Below are 19,731 nucleotides of genomic sequence, written 5' to 3' on the forward strand. Positions count from 1 at the left end.
CCCTTTGGAACCCTTGACTAGCAGATAGAGTTTCAGAAGAGAGATTAATTACATTTTGTTCATCTCTCATTGTCGATAGCTCCTCAACCTACGTGGGGTTTCGTCTTTCCTTATTCCTATGTTCTCTCCCATCTCTCTTGCCTCTTTTTTAAAGTTGAACATCTACCTGATTGATGTGCCTGTTGATGAGGGTATTTCTTTTTCTGTTGATCTCGTAGAGTATCATTTTCAGAGCCCTCGGTGCCTCCATCAATGAAATCCTACTCTGTTGAGCTGAAGCTAACACGGTGCTGACTTTGTGATAGTTTCTTAGGGTTTTTATGTTTCTTTAGAATAGATTTAGCTCTGATGCGGGCTTTATCTCTTTTGCCCCAATCATACACTTTGTCATGGGCATAGTCGTATAAATCCAGCTGGAATTTGGATTTCTTTGTATCCATTATGTTTTTTTTTAGATTTTCCAAGAATTCTTGTGTTCTCTTTTCCTAAGCATCATAACCCAGTATATTTGAGAATTTAGTTAGTTGTTCTTTGTTTTTATTAATGGTATCTTGGAGTTCCTAAAGCTTTAGCTCCTCTTGATCAAGATTAAGTTTCATAAGGTAAAGAGAGCAGGTTGTTAGGGAGGAGTTCCATTCTTTACTGAGTTCAGCTGAATAAAAAAAACAGAGTTGATTGATTTTTTCAGGTAGAATTTCCTGCATGCAGAAAGCTCCATGTGAACAGAGCACTACAATAACACATATCTCCCCCAAAAATTATTCATTCTAAATATTTACCTGATATTATACATCCATTTAGGCCCCCTATCTCAAGTTATGTGTAACACATTGGAATGGGTATAATATGTGCTATACAAAGTTATTAGCAAAACTGGTGTATATTTACCTTTTTTTTAGTTGGGGCAACAAATGGTTAATTGGCTGGAATTCCCTTGAGCTGTCTCCGCCCTATGTAACCAGGGATTGGGCAAAAGTTGGTAATGGGAGTTCCCATACCTGTGATTGCACATACAAATGCAAGGTGGAACAGTAAGGTTGTATGACATGCCATGATTAAGAGCGAGTGAATCGGTTGAAACAGGTAGGCTCTGTGCATCCACCCCTCTGCTTGTGTAAGTTCTAAAAGTTTTTTCAATAAAGTGAAAGATTTTTCTGTTTAAACTCCCTGCTGGATTGAAATTTTTCTTCCTTTGCATCATGATTTAATCAAGTGACACCTCAAGGATCCGTGCAAAATCTGGGATCAAAACACCAAGACTCGTGAGCTGGAGAAAACGTTCTATTTTCCTACCTTGAATTACAATCTGGGATAATCTGTTCAAGGTATGAGATCCTAAAATCTGATCGCTTTATGCTAACTAATGCTTTACCATCGATTTTATGAAATCGTGTCCACTCTTTCAGAATATCTCCTACAAGATTGTTTATCGGGGTACCTAAATCTAGAATGAAGAACAGCATTAGCTGCCTCAAAGACCAACCCCTCGCCAGGCCATCTATCTCCAACTGAACCCATGGCATTGATGTTTTTTCTACCCACCAAAACTTCAGTGTCTCTACACGTGTGGCCAAATAGTAGGTATGCAGATCGGGGAGTACCATTCCGCCTTCCTTTAGTGGAAGGGTCATGATTCTATCTGTGATGCTTACCTTACCTCTCCCCCACCCCATATAAAGTGCAGAATTAGATGCCATAGCTCGTCCACAAATTTGAGTGAACTTCAACGGAATGCACCGAAATGTATATAATATAATGGGTAGCACAGACAATTTATATGCGTTTATCCTAGCGACCCAAGAGAGGTTAACTCTTTCTCATTTTTGGAGTATCTCTTTGACCCTGCTCACCAACCAAGACTGGTTTTGCCTAACTATATTTCTTATATCTGGGGCTATCATGATTCCCAGATAAGAAATTCCAATGTTTACCCATTTAAAAGAGTATAAAGATTTCAATTGTACTTCCATTGAAGAGGGTATGTTGAGCGGCAGCAACTGTGATTTAGTTTAATTTAATCTATAGAAAGAAACCTAATAATATCGTCTGCGTAAGGGGTTGTTAGATGACTATCCTCTCCTACTTTCACCCTTATAATATGTTTTTCATCTTTTAAGGACTGCACTAGAGGTTCAACCATCAGATCATATATTAAGGGGGAGATAGGGCACCCTTGACTAGTACCATTAGATATCCCAAATTTATTGGAGGCAAAGCCGTTGTAATAAACTCTTGCACTTGGTAACGTATAAAGGGCTAAGATTGCGTACAGGAACATACCTGAAAAAAACAATTTTCTCAGAATCGCTTTGAGGAAACACCAGTGCACCCTGTCGAACGATTTCTCTGCATCAAGTGACAGTAGTGCACTGCGGCAGCCCCTCTGCTTTACAATCTGGATCAGCCTGATCACCCTTTGTAGCGTCCATGGCCACGAACCATTGGGTTTACTCACCTCCCGACGCTCCGGTCTGCTGTGTCCCGTAGGGTGCGCGGGCACAAGAGGAAATCATCATCATCAACTGCCATGATTTCCTGGTCTATAAGAAGGCCCCAGCCCTTCTGATCCTTGCCTGAGTGTTGTTAGTTATCCCAAGTCTGTCTTGAAAATGGTCCCTTAGTGTTTCCCGTTCCAGTTGTTACCCGTGCCCTGTTACCTGTTCCTAGTGTCGGAGTCATGTCACATCCTGTGTCTGGCGCAACCTGCGGCATCTGTGTAATCCGCCACGTCCGGTGTCTTCTGCCACGTCCAGAGAGATTCGCCACGTCTGGCGCAACCTGCGGCATCTGTGTCATCCGCCACGTCCAGTGTCTTCTGCCACGTCCAGAGGGATTCGCCACGTCTGGCCACCCTGCGGCCCCTCTGACATCCGCCACATTTGGCGTTACCTGCTGCACCCATCTCCATCAGTGCCAGAGCTGCGGCCACTGTCTGGACTATCCAGGTACCCTTGTGCGGGACTTTGTATTCTGGGGTTCCTGTTGTTTGGCCAGCTGCCTCCCTGCTACGGCGGGGTCCATAAACCTGCAATGTGACAGTACGCTCAGGCCATGGATCCCGCTGGTCAACCTGAGACCTTGACAAAACAAGCCATGCTGGCCGAGATGGAGGATCTCCAGTCACGACTAGACCAACTCCACCTATCGGTGAACGCCATAGCCCATCGGCTGCTTGTTCCAACCACAGTCGTCATCGCACCCATTCCCGCTGTTCCTCCTGCTACACGTCCTGTCTGTACCGGTACTGATCTCCTGTGCTTCCTGCCGCTACCACCACGCTATGACGGAGAACCGAGGAGTACCAATGAGGACACTACTGCCATGTATAGTGTGAGAAGGGTTACTGCTTCACCCTAAGAAGTTCTGCCCCCTGCAGGTCTTTCTCATGTAGACATTGAGACCCATGTAGCATCCACACTTTCCCAGGAGGTAAGGGGAGTGTGTAAGCAAAAATATTTTCCAAAGTGTTTTAGACTTACTGTATACCTTATATACTCATATCCTTATATGTTTGTACAAGTTAGTTATATTAGAAGGTAGGTGTTCTGGGACTTTAAGGCAGTAGTGCCGTGTGCAAAACACTACGCAGCAATAATAATAATTAAAATGGAGAATCATAGTGCCGTGTGCAAAAACACTACGCAGCAATAATAATAATTAAAATGGAGAATCATAGTGCTGTGTGCAAAGCACTACGCAGCAATAATAGGGAAGATGAGAGAACGGCCCCTCTAAGAGACAATTAAGTTGTGGAACTTTATCTAAACTTTCTGACTAATTTGTTGTTGCAATTTTGTTATGGTCTGAATATAAATATCCGTGCTGATAAGAATAAAGTAGAAGCATTTTCATACAGTAACGTGTCTGTGTGTTTTTGCTACTCCGAGCTGCTCGTATTCATAAATTGATTTTTAAAAGCTAATTTGGAGCTGGATGGAACTCAAGGCATAGTGGGAGGCTAAATTGCACTCACAGTTGCTATAGAGGTGGTCTTCCAGTATAACGGTTCTCACCGGTTTGTTCGTGGATCCTCGGTGTCGTCTGGGAGATCGTTCTTGGAACCTAGGCAACGCTTGGCACAGCGGGTAGAGGTGGTTGGATGGAAAAGCAGAAGTCAGGACAGGCAGCAGACGTCATAACGGGTATGGCAGCAATAGGTCAAGGCAGGCGGCAGACGTTGTAACGGTATGGCAGCAATAGGTCAAGGCAGGCGGCAGACAAGTATAGTCAAGTTCAAGCAGAGGTCAGTAATGGAAAATTGAGACAAAAGGCAGAAGGAACGGAAACAGGGAACTAGGGCACAGGGAACTCACGGGGAACTTGGTTGAATAAGCAGGGATGGAAGGGAGGAGGAACCTTAAATAGGAAGTTCTGGGAATTAAGGCTAGAGGGCGTTTGACATCCAGGATCTCTTGAATTTCAAATTCGGCATCAGCCGCTGGTACAGGATGGACCAGAATTTTCTTCGAAAATCGGTATGGTGGGTTTCAGCAGAGAAATGTGGAAGGAATTAGAGATCTTTAGGGACTGAGGAAGGCGAAGTCTGAAAATTACTGGGTTAATTTGTTTAGTTATTTCATAGGGACCTAGAAACCGAGGAGCTAGCTTGTAACAAGGGGTCTTCAGACATATGTACCGGGTGGATAGCCGGACTTTAACCCCAGGAAGGAGCTGCGGCGGTATCCTGCATCTTTAATCCGCGTCTCTTTTAAACCTGGCTACGGCTCTGTGGATGGAGTCTTGGCCGTCTGCCAAATCCGTAGAAAGTCGAGGTGGACCGTGTTAGCAGCTGGAACCTCAGAAGGCACAGAGACTGGTAGGGGAATTCCAGGGTGCTGGCCATACACCAAGAAGAAGGGAGAAGAGCGGGTATATTCCCCCGTATGGTTGTTGTAGGCAAATTCGGCCCATGGAAGCAGACTTGCCCAGTTATCTTGTCTCGGAGACACGAAATTCCTGAGGAAACCTTCAAGTATTTGGTTTATCCGCTCTACTTGACCATTGGATTGGGGATGGTACGCGGAAGAGAAGTCTAGTTTGACCTCCAGCAGTTTGCACAAGGCTCTCCAGAACTTGGATGTGAACTGAACTCCTCTGTCAGAAACAATGTGCTTAGGAAGACCATGCAGGCGAAAGATATGCTCGACAAACAGTGTTGCAAGTCGGGAAGATGACGGAAGGCCTTAGAGAGGTACGAAGTGCGCCATCTTGGAAAAGCGATCCACCACAACCCAGATTACGGTACACCCAGCAGAACTAGGCAGATCAGTGATGAAGTCCATGGCAATGTGCGACCAGGGAGAGTCAGGCACACGCAGGGGGTGCAAAAGGCCAGCAGGTCTTGAATCGGAGACTTTATTTTGAGAGCAAGTGGAGTAGGCAGAAACAAAGTCTTTAGTGTCTTGGGACATGGAAGGCCACCAGTACTGACGACCAATCAAATCGAGAGTCCTTTTGATGCCAGGGTGCCCAGAAACCCTGGAGGCATGGCCCCAACGCAGAACACAATCCCTTTTTTTTCGGGGGTATGTAGGTCTTTCCTCGGGGAATGTGTACCACTTCAGCAGGAGCAGCGATCACCATACGTTTCGGATCTATAATAAACTGGGGGCTGGGCTCTTGTTCTGTGGGGTCAAAAAAGCGAGATAAGGCAACAGCCTTGGTATTCTTTCCAGCAGGTCTGTAATGAAGCTGAAACTCGAATCTGGTGATTATAAAGAATAATGCCCACCGAGCTTGACAAGAGTTTAGGCGTTGAGCAGTTTGTAAGTATAGGAGGTTTTTATGATGATGGGGTGCAGTGCACCCTCAAGCAAATGTCTCCATTCCTCCAGGGCCAATTTAATAGCTAAAAGTTCTTTATCTCCAATTCCATAATTTTCTTCAGCGGATGTGAACAATTTGGGGAAAAAAAACGCAGGCCACCAGTCTCCCTCTACAAGTCTTTTGGGACAGAATAGCTCCAACTCCCACAGAAGAATTATCGACCTCCAGAACAAATGGTTTGGTGGAATCCGGTCTATGTAGCATTGAGTCAGAAGAGAAGGCAACTTTAAGAGCTTGGAATGCGGCTTCGGCCTCCGCATTCCAGTCTTTAGCATTAACCCCTTTTTTGGTCAGAGCAGAAATAGGAGCCGTCATAGAGGAGATATGAGGAATAAACTGGCGGTAATAATTTGCGAATCCTAGCAGGCGTTGGACAGCTTTGAGTCCTTGCAGACGAGGCCAGTTGAGAATTGAGGACAGCTTGGCTGGATCCATTTGAAGACCCTGGTCGGAAATGACATACCCCAAGAAAGGCAGGCTGGTTCTCTCGAAGAGGCATTTTCCTAGCTTGGCAAACAGAGAGTTCTCTCGCAGACGTAGTAACACTTGGCGCACATGCACACGATGGGTTTGAATATTGGGAGAGAAGATTAAAATGTCATCCAGGTATACCACCACACAGCTGTACAACAGATCTCGAGAAATGGCATTAACAAAGGCCTGGAAAACCGCAGGAGCATTACAAAGTCCAAAGGGCATGACAAGGTATTCAAAATGCCCATCACGAGTATTGAAGGCGGTTTTCCATTCGTCTCCCTCGCGGATACATGAGGTTATAGGCTCCACGAAGGTCTAGTTTGGTGAAGATTTTCGCCCCCTGTAGACGGTCAAAGAGTTCTGAGATCAATGGTAATGGGTACTTGTTCTTTAATGTGAAATAGTTTAATCCTCGGTTTAATCCTCGGTAATCAATACAAGGACACAGGGAGCTGTCTTTTTTTCCCACAAAGAAAAACCCTGCGCCAGCAGGAGAGAAGGACTTACGGATGAATTCTCTCTCCAGATTTTCTTAGACATACCTAGACATGGCCTCAGTCTCAGGCAAAGGGTAGACTTTACCTCTGGGAGGAATGGCGTTGGGGACCAGGTCAATGGCACAGTCGTATGGCCTGTGAGGAGGCAGCGATTCAGCTTGTTGTTTTCAGAAGACATCCGAGAAGCTTTTATATGGAGTAGGAAGTCCTGCTGAGTTAGGTTCTGCAGACTGAGGCATAGGTGGGCGAATAGATAGTAGACAATGTTGGTGACAGAAGTCACTCCAGCGGGTAATTTGACCTCCAGTCCAGTCAATAACAGGAGAGTGCTTCTGCAACCACGGTAGACCTAGAAGCAAAGGGTTCAGAGAGTTCTTTAACACATAGAAGGAGATACGTTTCTGGTGTAGCGCCCCTGTTAACAGGAGAATGGGCTCGGTGACAAGATAGATAGTTTCCTGTAGGAGCCTCCCATCTACAGAAGCAATGGACAACAGTTTGGTGAGTCTTTGCACTGGGATTTGGTAGCGATTTACCAAGGACTGGCACAGAAAATTCCAAGCGGATCCGGAATCTAGGAAGGCTTGAATGTCGAAAGTGGTTCCTGCAAAGGACAGTTTTGCTGGTATGGTCATCTTCTGAGAGGAAGGTATTCCACCTATGGTAGCCTCTCCTGCTGGCCCTAGATGTTGAAGTTTTCCGGCCTCACTGGATAGTCTCTGAGGAAGTGCGTTTTTCCACCACAATACAGACATAAATTCAACTTGCATCTATTCTGGCGCTCCTCAGGAGTGAGTCTTGTTCTCTCCACCTGCATGGGTTCATCCGACCGGGGGGAAGATGAGACCAGAAGAGGTCTTTGGAAGGTTGGTGCCAATCGTGAACTTCGATTGCCTCGAGCAGATTCCTGTGGTCTCTCACGGAAATGTATATCAATACGATTAGCTAGGGTAATGAAGTCATCCAAGGACAGTGGAAGGTCTCGGCCAGCAAGTTCATCCTTGATTCGGCCCGCCAGACCCTCCCAGAAGGTCGATACCAAAGCCTCATTATTCCACTGGAGTTCAGTAGCCAAGGTGCGGAATTGAATGGCGTATTGGCCTACAGTGGAGGTTCCTTGTCGGAGCTTGAGTAAAGAGGACGCTGCAGAAGAGGCTCGACCCGGTTCTTCAAATACCCTTTTAAACGTGGAGAGAAAGTTCTGAATGTTGTATATGATCGGGTCGTTTTTCTCCCACAAGGGCGATGCCCAAGCCAGCGCTTCACCAGACAGCAGGGACAGGATATAGGCCACCTTAGCCCGGTCTGAGGAAAAATGATGTGCCATGTCTTCAATGTGGATGGTGCATTGGTTAACAAATCCCCTGCAGGTCTTGGGGTCTCCCTCATAGCGGGCAGGCGTAGGTAGGTGAAGTCCAGGACTGTAGACAGGAGCTTGCTGTGGTGGTGGTGTAGCCGGAGGCGCTAGTTCGTTAAAACGAGTGGACACATTCTGCAGTAGCTGAAACAGCTGGTCTTGGCAGACTTGTTGTCTAGAAAGCTCCTGAGCCATATCAGCCGTGTCAGGCAGGGCTGTGTCAAGGGGATCCATGGCTTGTTCAACCTATAACTGTTCTCACCGGTTTGTTCGTGGATCCTCGGTGTCGTCTGAGAGATGATGCTTGGAACCCTGGCAATGCTTGGCACAGCGGGTAGAGGCGGGTGGATGGAAAAGCAGAAGTCAGGACAGGCAGCAGATGTTGTAACGGGTATATAATAGGAAGTTCTGGGAATAAAGGCACACACTGGCCCTTTAAGGCAGGACGAGTCAGCGCGCGAGCCCTCTAGTGACTGCAGCCGCACATGGAGGATGCCGACCGCGGAAGGAGGTAATGGCTGCACTCACCTGAAGCCATCCAGGGCCAGCAGAGCATCCAGACCGGGTATGTGGAGCTCGTGACGAGCAGCTGATGAGGGAGGTCGCCGGAACCGGAGCAGAGGCCGTGGGAATGGCGGGGAAGGGCGCGGCAGCCGTTATACCAGGCTTGTTCAATGGATACTGATACAGTGTGTGCTTTAGCCATGGAAGTTACATGTGACACAAGACAGGTTGCTAAGGGCAACAAGCGGTGCTAAGCAGGATGAGGGCCCTAACACTGCTGCAGAGACGATCATTACCGGGTCTGATAGAAGTAACCCGGAGATGTCTGCGGTGAAAAATTGTCTCTGGACGGACAGTCTGAGCATTTAAATGCTGAGACACAAAACTCCAAGATGGAGGGGAGTATAGCGTCAAAGTGGTTTTGTAGATGATACGGTGTATACTCATGAGATGAGTGTTACTGAACACTATGAGCCAGTGTCTGAAGCAAGGGGTGACACACAAAGCCACTTCGTGGATGCGGACGGGTCCTTGAATGTAGGGCACAACACGCGTAAATACAACTGTGATAAGCAAAAGCTAGTAGTGCCTACAAAGGATGAGGATGCTATGCATGCCAAATTAGAAGAGTTGCTGGAGCACATGTCTAATACACCCACGGGTGATTATCAAAGGTCTGTTACTATAGTGGTGACACTATGTGTAATTGTATCCCAACGTAGGAGCTTTGACCCTGGATGTAGAGTGCAAAGTGATAAGTCCTCCGGCCTTTATGAAAAGGGGGGGGCGGGGGAATGTAGCACTGCAGCTACTGGACAGGTCATGTTTAAAGCAACCAGCCAGCATGTACAGCAGAGATTTTTCTCTGCTGTTGCTTGGGTTTAAAACCCGGAATAGGGCCTTGCTTTGCTGGAGTGTGAAGGAGAAGGGCAGGCTTCCACTCCATACAGACAGTCCATGTCTTGGGCTGTCTGATGAGCCTAGTTAGGCTTCACCTGAGATGGCTCTTTATATCAGGTGTATGCTATTCACACAGGGCTCCCTGTCTGAGGAAGACAGGTATTGCCAGCCTGTGGGAGTCAGAAGTTCTGGCAGGAAAAATGGGTGTTTTGAGGTACTGGGCACAAGGCTAAGGGTCTCTTAGTGACGGAATCAGCGCACTTCACTGACGGGGTGGATGGACGCCGGCATGAAGGTATGTGGACGCGGAATGACTCATGCGCACAATAATGATGACACTCTTTCTCTGATTAGCAATTGGCCAAGCATTCCATTTAAGGTCCACTATGCATTACCTGTACACACACATACACACATACACACACACCTATGGGTCAGTATCCTGGTTTTTGGAGTAAACTATACGCTTTCTCTTACTTTGCCAGGTACCATATATTGCATTTATCCCCAGATATATATATTTGTGTGTGTGATATTCAGCTACCTTTTTAGGTAACTTTTTTTTACCCATGTCTTGTGTATCTTTTATATTGTGGGTGGTTTTGCAGCCTAAATTTTCTAATAAAGCATTTTTGCATATTTGAAATATTCATGCCTTATGGCTTTTCTTTGCTGATACCTTCTTATTTGTTTCATTGATGTATTTTTTGGGTTACACAATACTCGAATACTTTGTAGGTTTACCAAGGGATTTTTTTCTCTCTGGCTTTGTAGGTTTATTCTCTTAGTGAGGCACAGTGAATGCAGAGGCGTAGCTAGGTTCTCCTGCACCCGGGGCAAAGATTCAGATTGGCGCCCCCCCCCCCAATTTATTTCCCGACATCTCCTTCCCCCTCGCCATGTTTTCTTTCCCTACCAATCAATGAGGTGTAATTTTTTTTTCACTATTTTTTTAATGTAACTCGAGTATAAAAGCATTTCTACATTTTACAAGCGATGTAGTTCTATAATGTAATTAACATAAAAATAAATTAAAAGAAAATAAATTAAAGAGGCCACACACAGCCCCCTGTAGATAGCGCCACACAGCCCCCCTTGTAGATAGTGCCACACACAGCCCGCTGCCACTTTGTAAACAGCGCCACACTCCCCCCCCCTTGTAAATAGTGCCACATCCCCCCCTTTTAAATAGCGCCACACTCCGTCCCCCCCCTTGTAAATAGCACCACACCCCCCCCCTTGTACTTAGCTCCACACTGTGAATAGACCGGTGAGCGGTAGCCTACCGCTACCACTCTCCGCTCTGCCTGGTGTGACTTACCGGAGAAGCCGAGGAGGTCATTCGGCGCAAGCAGCGACGGAGTTCCTTCTGACTAGGGTTGGTAACAGCCAGGGCCGGCCTTAGCTTGGATGGCGCCCTGTGCGGGACTCTCTATTGCCACCCCCTACACAAACCAAAAATTAACCACATATATGGACATGCTGGAACATATATACTGTACATACATAAAGACAGATATTTACACATACAGGCAAATATACATACACACATCTGGAATATATATATACAGGTAATGTAAAGGATCTGCCAGGCACAACTTCTGTGTATACGCCCATAGGTAATCAGTCTGCACCTGAGTCTATGTCTCTGAGACTGACTCCATCTTCCACCACTCAGGATGGCAGGCTTAGGAGTGGGAGAGCCTATCGCAGCCTGGCCAGACGGAGCTAGCTCCCGCCCTCTGTCTATTTATACCTGCCTTTCCTGTTCCTCCTTTGCTTGTGATTCTTCTCGTGTGGTTTCCTGGCCCAGCTACAGCTTCTAACTATTTGATCCTGCTCCATACTGACCCTGGCTTACTGACTACTCTCCTGTTCTGTGTTTGGTACCTTGTACACTCCTGGTTTGACTCGGCTCGTTCACTACTCTTGTTGCTCACGGTGTTGCCGTGGGCAACTGCCCCTTTTCCCTTAGCTTTGTGTACCCTTGTCTGTTTGTCTCGTGCACTTACTGAGCGTAGGGACCGCCGCCCAGTTGTTCCCCGTCGCCTAGGGCGGGTCGTTGCAAGTAGTCAGGGACAGAGTGGCGGGTAGATTAGGGCTCACTTGTCCGTTTCCCTACCCCCTCTCATTACAGGTAAATATATGGACGTACAGACACATATACGCACACACACCGGCAGATAAATACACAGACCGGAACATATACAAATACATAAAAAGCACAAATATACAAGCACAAAGACACATTCACAAACAGACCTATATATACCCACACAGGCACATATGTACACAGCACAGATAATGTAGTAGTTATCTGCAGTCCTATGTAACACCACGGATAACACAGTGATAACTCTCTGAGTACAGATAATGTAGTAGATGCAAGAGACAAACACATGCAGAGACACACACACACACACACACACACACACACACTGTAACATATGCACATACAAACACAGAGACACACACTGTATTCACACAACACACACAGACACACACAGACACTCACCATGTCTCCTTGCTGACAGGTCAGGACGGGCTGTGGGCGGAGCTTCCTCTCTGCATCTCGGCATGTGTAACCGCAGAACTGGAAGGCTGCAGCTCGGGAGTGGAACTGTCCCCTGACCTGAGTCTCATCTGACCTCATGTCACTGATGTGAGGTCAGGTGACAAGTCAGGTGACTGGACTGGTCCACTCCCTGGCCGTCACAGACCCCAGTCAGAACGCTGTAATTTCCTGGCTCTTCCTAAAGCTGCTGCAGGTGTCCGACATACGGGGCGCCTATCAGCAGCGATCAGCTGCTCTTCGGCGCCCCCCCCTTCCCTACCACCGGGTTGCGCCCGCGGCACATGCCCCGCCTGCCACCCCTAGCTACGCCCCTGGTGAATGTATTAGTTAGACACTGGTCGGCCTAGGGTTTATTTTGTACAGTTTTGCTATAAAACTGGTTTAAACCCTTATCCAACGTGTTGGAGTGAACTTTCTATGTGTGCCAACCATCTCACCCTGGAGATGGCGATCCTGTGAGCTAAGTTTTCCCCCAGGTTGTCACAGGGCATAGCAAGAATTTAACCCCACAGGTTTTTTGCAGAAATTACTGGAATTAGGCCGTGATAAAGAAAATCAACATTTATTTTAGTAAAATGTAGTTTAAGCTCAAAATGTTATATTTCCACAAACAAAAAGGAGAAAAAACACCCAACATTTGTAAATCTATTTCTATCGAGTCCGAAAATACCATATATGTGGTCATAAACTGCTGTTTGGCACATGGAATGGCTCAAAAGGGAAGGAGCGATATTATTTGCATGAATGTTTTACGGATGCCATGTCACATTTGCAAAGCCCCTGTGGAACCAAAACATTGGAAACCCTACAAAAGCGATTCCATTTTTATAAGCTACATCCCTAAAGGAAATTATCAAGGAGTTACGTGAGCATTTAGACCCCCCAGGTGTTTAGCAGAAATTTACGTGCAATGGGTGGTGCAAAGGAAAAATTGAAATTTTTTTTCCACAGATATGCCATTTCAGTGCCCATTATGATGTGCCGGGCTTGTGCCACCGGAGAACCATAACCAATACATTTCAAAATTGGTTCTGCTGGGTATGGCAATGCCATATATGTGGACGTTAACTGCTGTGCACACTGAAGGCTCAAAAAGGAAAGTTTTGTTTGTGGGTGCAATGTCGCTATTAGTATAATGTTGTGGTAAATGAAACATGAAAACAATAATTCATGGCTTAGTTTTTTGGGCCAGGTTTCACAGTGGTAAATAGTGTCCTTTCCAAATCCCCTTATGGAACACACCTTTTTTATGTCCTTCTCTTTACCGTTTGGGCACTTTAGCAGATGTACTAGGGCCCTCCCCTTCCCGGTTTCCAAATAGTTGTGCTTTAATAACCACCCATTGAAAATGAAGGGATTCTGACCCCCTCTCGCCTACACATCAAGATTGCACATAAGCGTTATGCATTTCCATCAGTACATTATGCACGGACAGCTTTTCGTACCACATCCTTGTTTTCCGCATGGCACTGCACACCTTCAGTACTTCATCAGATCAACCCCACCCATGTACTTATTATAGACCAGGATGCAATCTAGCTTGTGGGTCATTGTAGCAGTACCTTGTAGAGGGATAGGTACCTTGTGCTGTTGCCGTGAATTGTCGTCAATATAAGGACATTTCTCTTGCCCTTATACTTGACTAACATGTTTTCACTACATAGTGCCCTGCTCTCTCCCCTTCTGAGTCTTTGGCTAAGCTGTGTTTTTGGGAGGCCTCTCTGGTTTTTGCGCGGTGACACATGCTGCAGTACTACTGGTAGAGAGGCACTTAAAGTGGGATACTGGTATAGAAGTTATCCATGCAAAGGTGGTAACCCTGGTCCAGCAGTTGGTGCACCAAATTCCACATTGTTTTCCCACTAACTCCCAGGAAGGGGGGCATTCTGGGAGATCAATTGTGGAGTCCTTTCCTTCATAAACCCAAAACCTGGGGTGTTGAACAAAATATTTGCAATCCAGTATTGCTTAATCTCGGTCTCCTTCATTAGCCCCATATGCAGCACAATGCCCCAAAATGTCATCATCTCCGCTGAATCTACGGGGGTCCACCTAACATATGATGATGTGGGTTTTGGGTTAAAAATTAATGGGTGTATAAATTTGCCTGGGCCACCGTTACATTTACAAACACCTCAGTGAAAAGGACCTTGAAAAAGTCAATTTCAGAGTCCTGCAGTTTCAAGCTAAATTCATGAACTGCCCATGAAATCAGGAATCTGAGGCTCAGCTGTTCTCCTGGGGAGCCCCATCACTGGAGAAGGAAACAAAAAGGAATGGGGCATATTCCTCTCTTTTTTTTTTTTTTTTCATTTATACAAAATTAAAAGAAAGATTAAAAGAATTAAAAACAGGAAAAAAGTTTAAAAAAATTAATAAAAATATGAAGAGTAGGTGTAGATAAAAATTAAGTTGAAGATAGTAAAACAGTAAAAAAGACCAAAACAGTAAATCTACATTACATAAAGTTTGTACAAATTTCAGTAAAATAAAAACCTGAACGTCCGTCACATAAGTTATTCACATTCTCCTATTTTAAATGCCAGACAACTTTTAATTTATTTTTTTGTGTATAAAATGTGATTGGTCTTTAGGTAGTAATTTATCTGTGAGTGATGTAGTTCCATTGCTTTTAGTAAGCAAACCACAAGAAAACATTTTATAAGAAAAAAAAAATGCATTTTACCTCATTAGCTAGTTGGATGGCACTAAGTGCTTTGTCATGGTGCATTTTGCAGTCCCACTCCAGATAAACTGTGGCAAGTAATCTAAGAACTTTGGCCTGCAGAAAAATGGAATTATAATGTTGATCATTTTGACTACATGAAGGAAAAAAACACAGTGGTATAATGTGGAAGATGCATAAAGGAGAAAGGGCTCTATAGCAAAATTCAGAAGAGAACCTGCTCCTGGTGCTAGCTTGTCATCACACCATGTCATCCAGTGACTGGGGGCTCAGATTGCCTGCTGTGGAAACCTGCAGGCTTACACTTCCCATGGTGAAATGGAATGGGACAAAGTCTGGTTTCAAACACGCAGTCTTTTTTATGTCATTTTGTGTTTTGTTTTGTTTTTTAAACCGGAGAAGTGGATAAAAATAGAGGAGATATATACCGGTAAGTCTTTTCCTTTCTATTGGATCCATTCCTGGATGTGACATAAAAAAACTGCAATAACAACAACTGCATCTAATATTACATGTGGGAATCCAAGCCTAAGCCACTGGTTTTCATGCACTTCTCTATAACTCCAAGGCTACCTCTATGGTGCTAACACTGGCATAAATAACCAAAAATCAAGTTTACATTTCTGTTTGATAGCTAATGAGCATTTATATTTCTCTGAAGCTTGGTCTATTTACATGTATTTATTTTTAGTGGAGAACAAGTTAGAATGAGAAGCTGAGTTCTTATTAACCCTTCTCGCTGAAGCCAGTTTCAGTTTTAGTTTTTTATCCTCACCTTTTTTCTATTTTTCCATTGACATAGCTGTTGGAGGGCTTGTTTTTTTCAGGATGAGTAATATGTTTTCATGGTACTACTTGATGTACCATATAATGTGCTGAAAAACGTTGAAACTTTTTTTGTCGAGTAAAATGAAAAAAAAAACATAAATTCCACCATTGTTTTTTGGGTTCTAATTTTACAAAATTCACACAGGGAAGAGCATGAGAGGCATCTGACATAGGCACATCTGGGATGCTGCTGCGGCCACTGTCCTGCTGTACTGCTGCTACCTGATGCGTTGATATACGTTGGCTGAGAGCTTCATGCTAGCAAAGGGCTAAATGATCAGGCCCGCAGCTCCTGATACAACCACTGCTTGATACAGCTCCTGATTGACTGGAGCACCACAGAGTTGCCAAGCTGCTGGGAGAGGGCCTGATGTGCCCTGGCTGGAGAGATAGCCTGATGTGCTCATCTCCTGGATATCTTAAAGTGTAGCTAAACGTTTGACAAACTTCTGACATGTCATAGTGACATGTCAGGAGTTTGGATTGGTGGGGGTCCGAGCACTGAGACCCCCACCAATCGCTAGAATGAAGCAGCTGAAGCGCTCGTGTGAGCGCTCAGCCGCTTCGTGTCTGTTCGGCTTTTTACGGAAATAAATGTATCAGTGTACGGACTCAATAGAAAGTCTATGAGCCCGTATTTCGACACATCGGCTTTCCGGAAAAAGCTGAACAGACACGAAGTGGCTGAGCGCTCACACGAGCGCTTCAGCTGCATCATTCTGGCGATCGGTGGGGGTCTCAGTGCTCGGACCCCGGCCAATCCAAACTTCTGACGTGTCACTATTACATGTCAGAAGTTTGTCAAACATTTTGCTACACTTTAAAGACATCTAGGGACATCTGGACATGTCCATTGCCTGCCTCTGGTCCCCCCAGGAAGACTTCAAGACCTGGCTCCATTTCTATCCCCTATATTTAAACGGCTCTGCACTGCCGTCCCATTATGTAATTATCCTTGGGCATCTGCTGCTCCCTGTTTTGAACTCTGGACATTTGCAAGAGCTTTGGGTAAGCCAAAACCAATTATTTTAGTTTGAACCAGTAAGTCTGTACATTTTGCATTATAATAAATTTGCCTAGTGGACTTTGTATAATGTATTTAAATTGATGATATTATCGTATGGAGGGTTGAGTGTGCCTTTTTCTGAAAAACCATATGATGACCAGACTTGGGAAAGAGGAGAAAGAAGATCTTGCAGACTAACTACTTCGGTAGTAAAAATAGGTAACATACTGTAGGATCAAGTAAAAATTGCAAACTTGACGGATATTTAAAGTTCTCCTCTGTACCAGCTAGAAAAAAATGACAAAGCAGCAATGTTAGAGAGTATTGGAATGGAAAAGAGAGCGAGAGCGCCAGAGGAAACAAGTCATCTTGTCATGTAGGGTTCGTGGATCCACTGGGCCGTACCGCCTTGGCGGTATGGCAGCTGGCCAACAGGGAGCAGGTCACAGTCCATAGTTCGTATAGGGTACCTGTGGCAGCTCGGACAGTAGCAAGGCAAGCTCGGCTGGGACTAGGCAGCAGGTAGACGTCAGGCGTGGAGTAGCAGAACAGGCGTAGAATACAGCACAGCATGACAACAGCACAGCACGGCACTTGACCAGGATAGCACGGGATACAGGATACAGGAACAGGGAACACTGGGAACTGGAAAACACTAGGAGACCATTTGCATAGACAAACTAGGATACGACAAACAACGCTTAGGCAAGGATCAGAAGGGCAGAGGCCTTCTTATAGTCCAGGAAATCATGTGAGTTGATGATGATTGTTTTCATGTGCGCGCGCCGGACCTTTAAGAGCATGCACACAGCGGACTGGAGCGAAAGTGAGCGCTGGCATCTTCTAGGAAAGAGATGGGGACCAATGCTCACAGATCCATGGCAGGAGCTAAGTAAACCGGACGGCCCAATGCCATGAACGCTACACATCTGTTAGTAGAGGGGATGGAAGTTGTTGGGAGTGGAGATGATATTGCAAGTGCCAAGAGGCCGCAAAAAAAGTGTCCCAGGAGACAGCAAAGACCCAGAATGGGTAGAGAAAGAACTGAACCTAAAGGTTATATCAGGGCAAATAGCTCAATGTTGCAGGGCTGTAAAGGATTTTTTTGAGCATGTGGGCTCTGTTAAAGTGGAGATATCTGTGTTGAGAGGTGACTGGTAAAATAAGAGACTGTGAAGAATTAGTTAAATGCAGGATAATCAATGTGGAGGGTAACAGTTCACAATTGATGAACGATGTTAAGGAACTGCAAAATATAAGTAAGACACAAGTGAAAAAAGTTATTAACTTGGGGAACCAGTGTGTGGCCTAACGGAAAAAGGGGTATGGCTTAAGATGTAACAAAATGTGCAAACATTTTGTTGCAAAAAATTGGCCTTGAGTAAGCCATCCAAGAGGTGGTATAAAGTTAGACAAAAGTGTCTAAAGGTGCATCAAATTAATCCTCTAGCGTGAAACACTGTGATAAATTTGTCAAATCTAGTTTAACCCCTTCATGACTACCATACGGCTATATAATGCCAAAGCCCCATGCAGTTGTCACGTATATAAATGATGGCAGCATGGAACGGGGTTTAATGAGTGCAGTTCTGCTTCATTGTAAGCAATGTTGCACTCATGCCTGTCGGGGCTTTGAGAGCCCCGGAATACACCCCCCTTAGATGGCGCAAAACCCCCTGTAGATAGCACCACCTAAGTTCCCACTAGGAGCGGTGACGGGTATTCCCCTCCTAGAGCTAGCCCCCGACTTCTCTTTATGCCACCTGCAGATAGTGCCACCCCCTGTAGCTAGCAACCCCCCACTGTAGACAGCATCGCACCCCCCCTGTAGATGGCACCACCTCGTCAGACCGCTCTGGCTGGGGATTCCATTTCTAGAGAGCCACTGACGTTACTGTCCATTTGGACAGTGAAGTCAGGGCTCTCTCTAGGAGCTGAATCCCCGGACGACACTCTGGCCGCAGATCCCGCTACCGGAGAAGCCCCCGGCGTCACCATCCATATATGGACAGTGACATCAGGGGCTACTCCTGGAGCGAAATCCCCGGCCAGGGTGCTGCCGACACTCTGGCAGGGGATACCGCTTTTAGAGTTAGCCCCTGACGTCACATATATGGACAGAAATATCCAAAGCAGAAAATTACCACAGCACTGGACCACAAGTGGGTGCACGCCTCAATAGGACCGGATCCACGGTCCCCAATATCAGATAGACAGAATAGACGAGGAGACAGCACTTCCAATATATGTCAGCTTTTTGATCACAAGTGCAACGTTTCAGTCCAGCAGGACCTTTCTCAAGCATGCTGTTCCCAGCTGGAAGTGCTGTTGGAAGTGCTGTCTCCTCATCTATTCTGTCTAACATCTGCAGGGGGGATGGTGCAATCTACTGGGGGGTGGCGGTATCTGCATGGGATGGTGCTGTCTACAGGGGGTGTGGTGCTATCTACAGGAGAGTGCTCTATACAGAGGGTGTGGCATTATATGGGCACTACCTACAGGGGACACTGTGCCGTTAGCCACATGGACAATGAGTGTGAAACTATGTGGACACTATCTACTGTGAGAACTGTGGCACTATTTACATTCGGCACTATCTATGTGAGCACTGGCACTATCTACAGTGGTATTGTGTCACTGTCTACATGGGCAGTATGGTATTTTCAGATGGCTGGTACAAAAAAAACCCTAATGACTACAATTCATCTATTTATTTATTTTTATTTTTTTAACGTCCATGAAAAACGGATGGCAAACGGCGGTTAAAAACAATCAGACGACCGGGACACTGATTAAAATTTCGAGACACACTGATGCAAAACAGCCATGAAAAACTGACCGTTGATCCGTTGTTAACTGCCCTTTTTTTTCACGTTGTGTGAATATAGCCTTATAGCCCTCATCACTCTCCTCTCACAGCAATCCAGGGTCGGAGAGAGAAGACTAATTGTTTCAGAGCTGCAACAGCGTATATATCTATATACATAGAATATACACTACCGTTCAAAAGTTTGGGGTCACCCAGACAATTTTGTGTTTTCCATGAAAACTCACACTTATATTTATCAAATGAGT

At 45.6% G+C, this 19,731-nt stretch overlaps 1 protein-coding gene across 2 annotated transcripts in view; it reads right to left on the minus strand.

Annotated features, from left to right (window-relative positions):
- Positions 1-19,731, minus strand: part of TEX11 (testis expressed 11) — a 963,534-nt gene that overhangs the window by 584,226 nt on the left and 359,577 nt on the right. For both annotated transcript variants that reach the window (XM_075835681.1, XM_075835680.1), the window contains exon 11: positions 14,823-14,918. In XM_075835681.1, the coding sequence (XP_075691796.1) occupies positions 14,823-14,918 (96 nt within the window). The remainder of the gene's footprint in view (positions 1-14,822; positions 14,919-19,731) is intronic.

Source organism: Rhinoderma darwinii, chromosome 8 (genome assembly GCF_050947455.1).
Source record: "Rhinoderma darwinii isolate aRhiDar2 chromosome 8, aRhiDar2.hap1, whole genome shotgun sequence".
Lineage (NCBI taxonomy): Eukaryota > Metazoa > Chordata > Amphibia > Anura > Rhinodermatidae > Rhinoderma > Rhinoderma darwinii.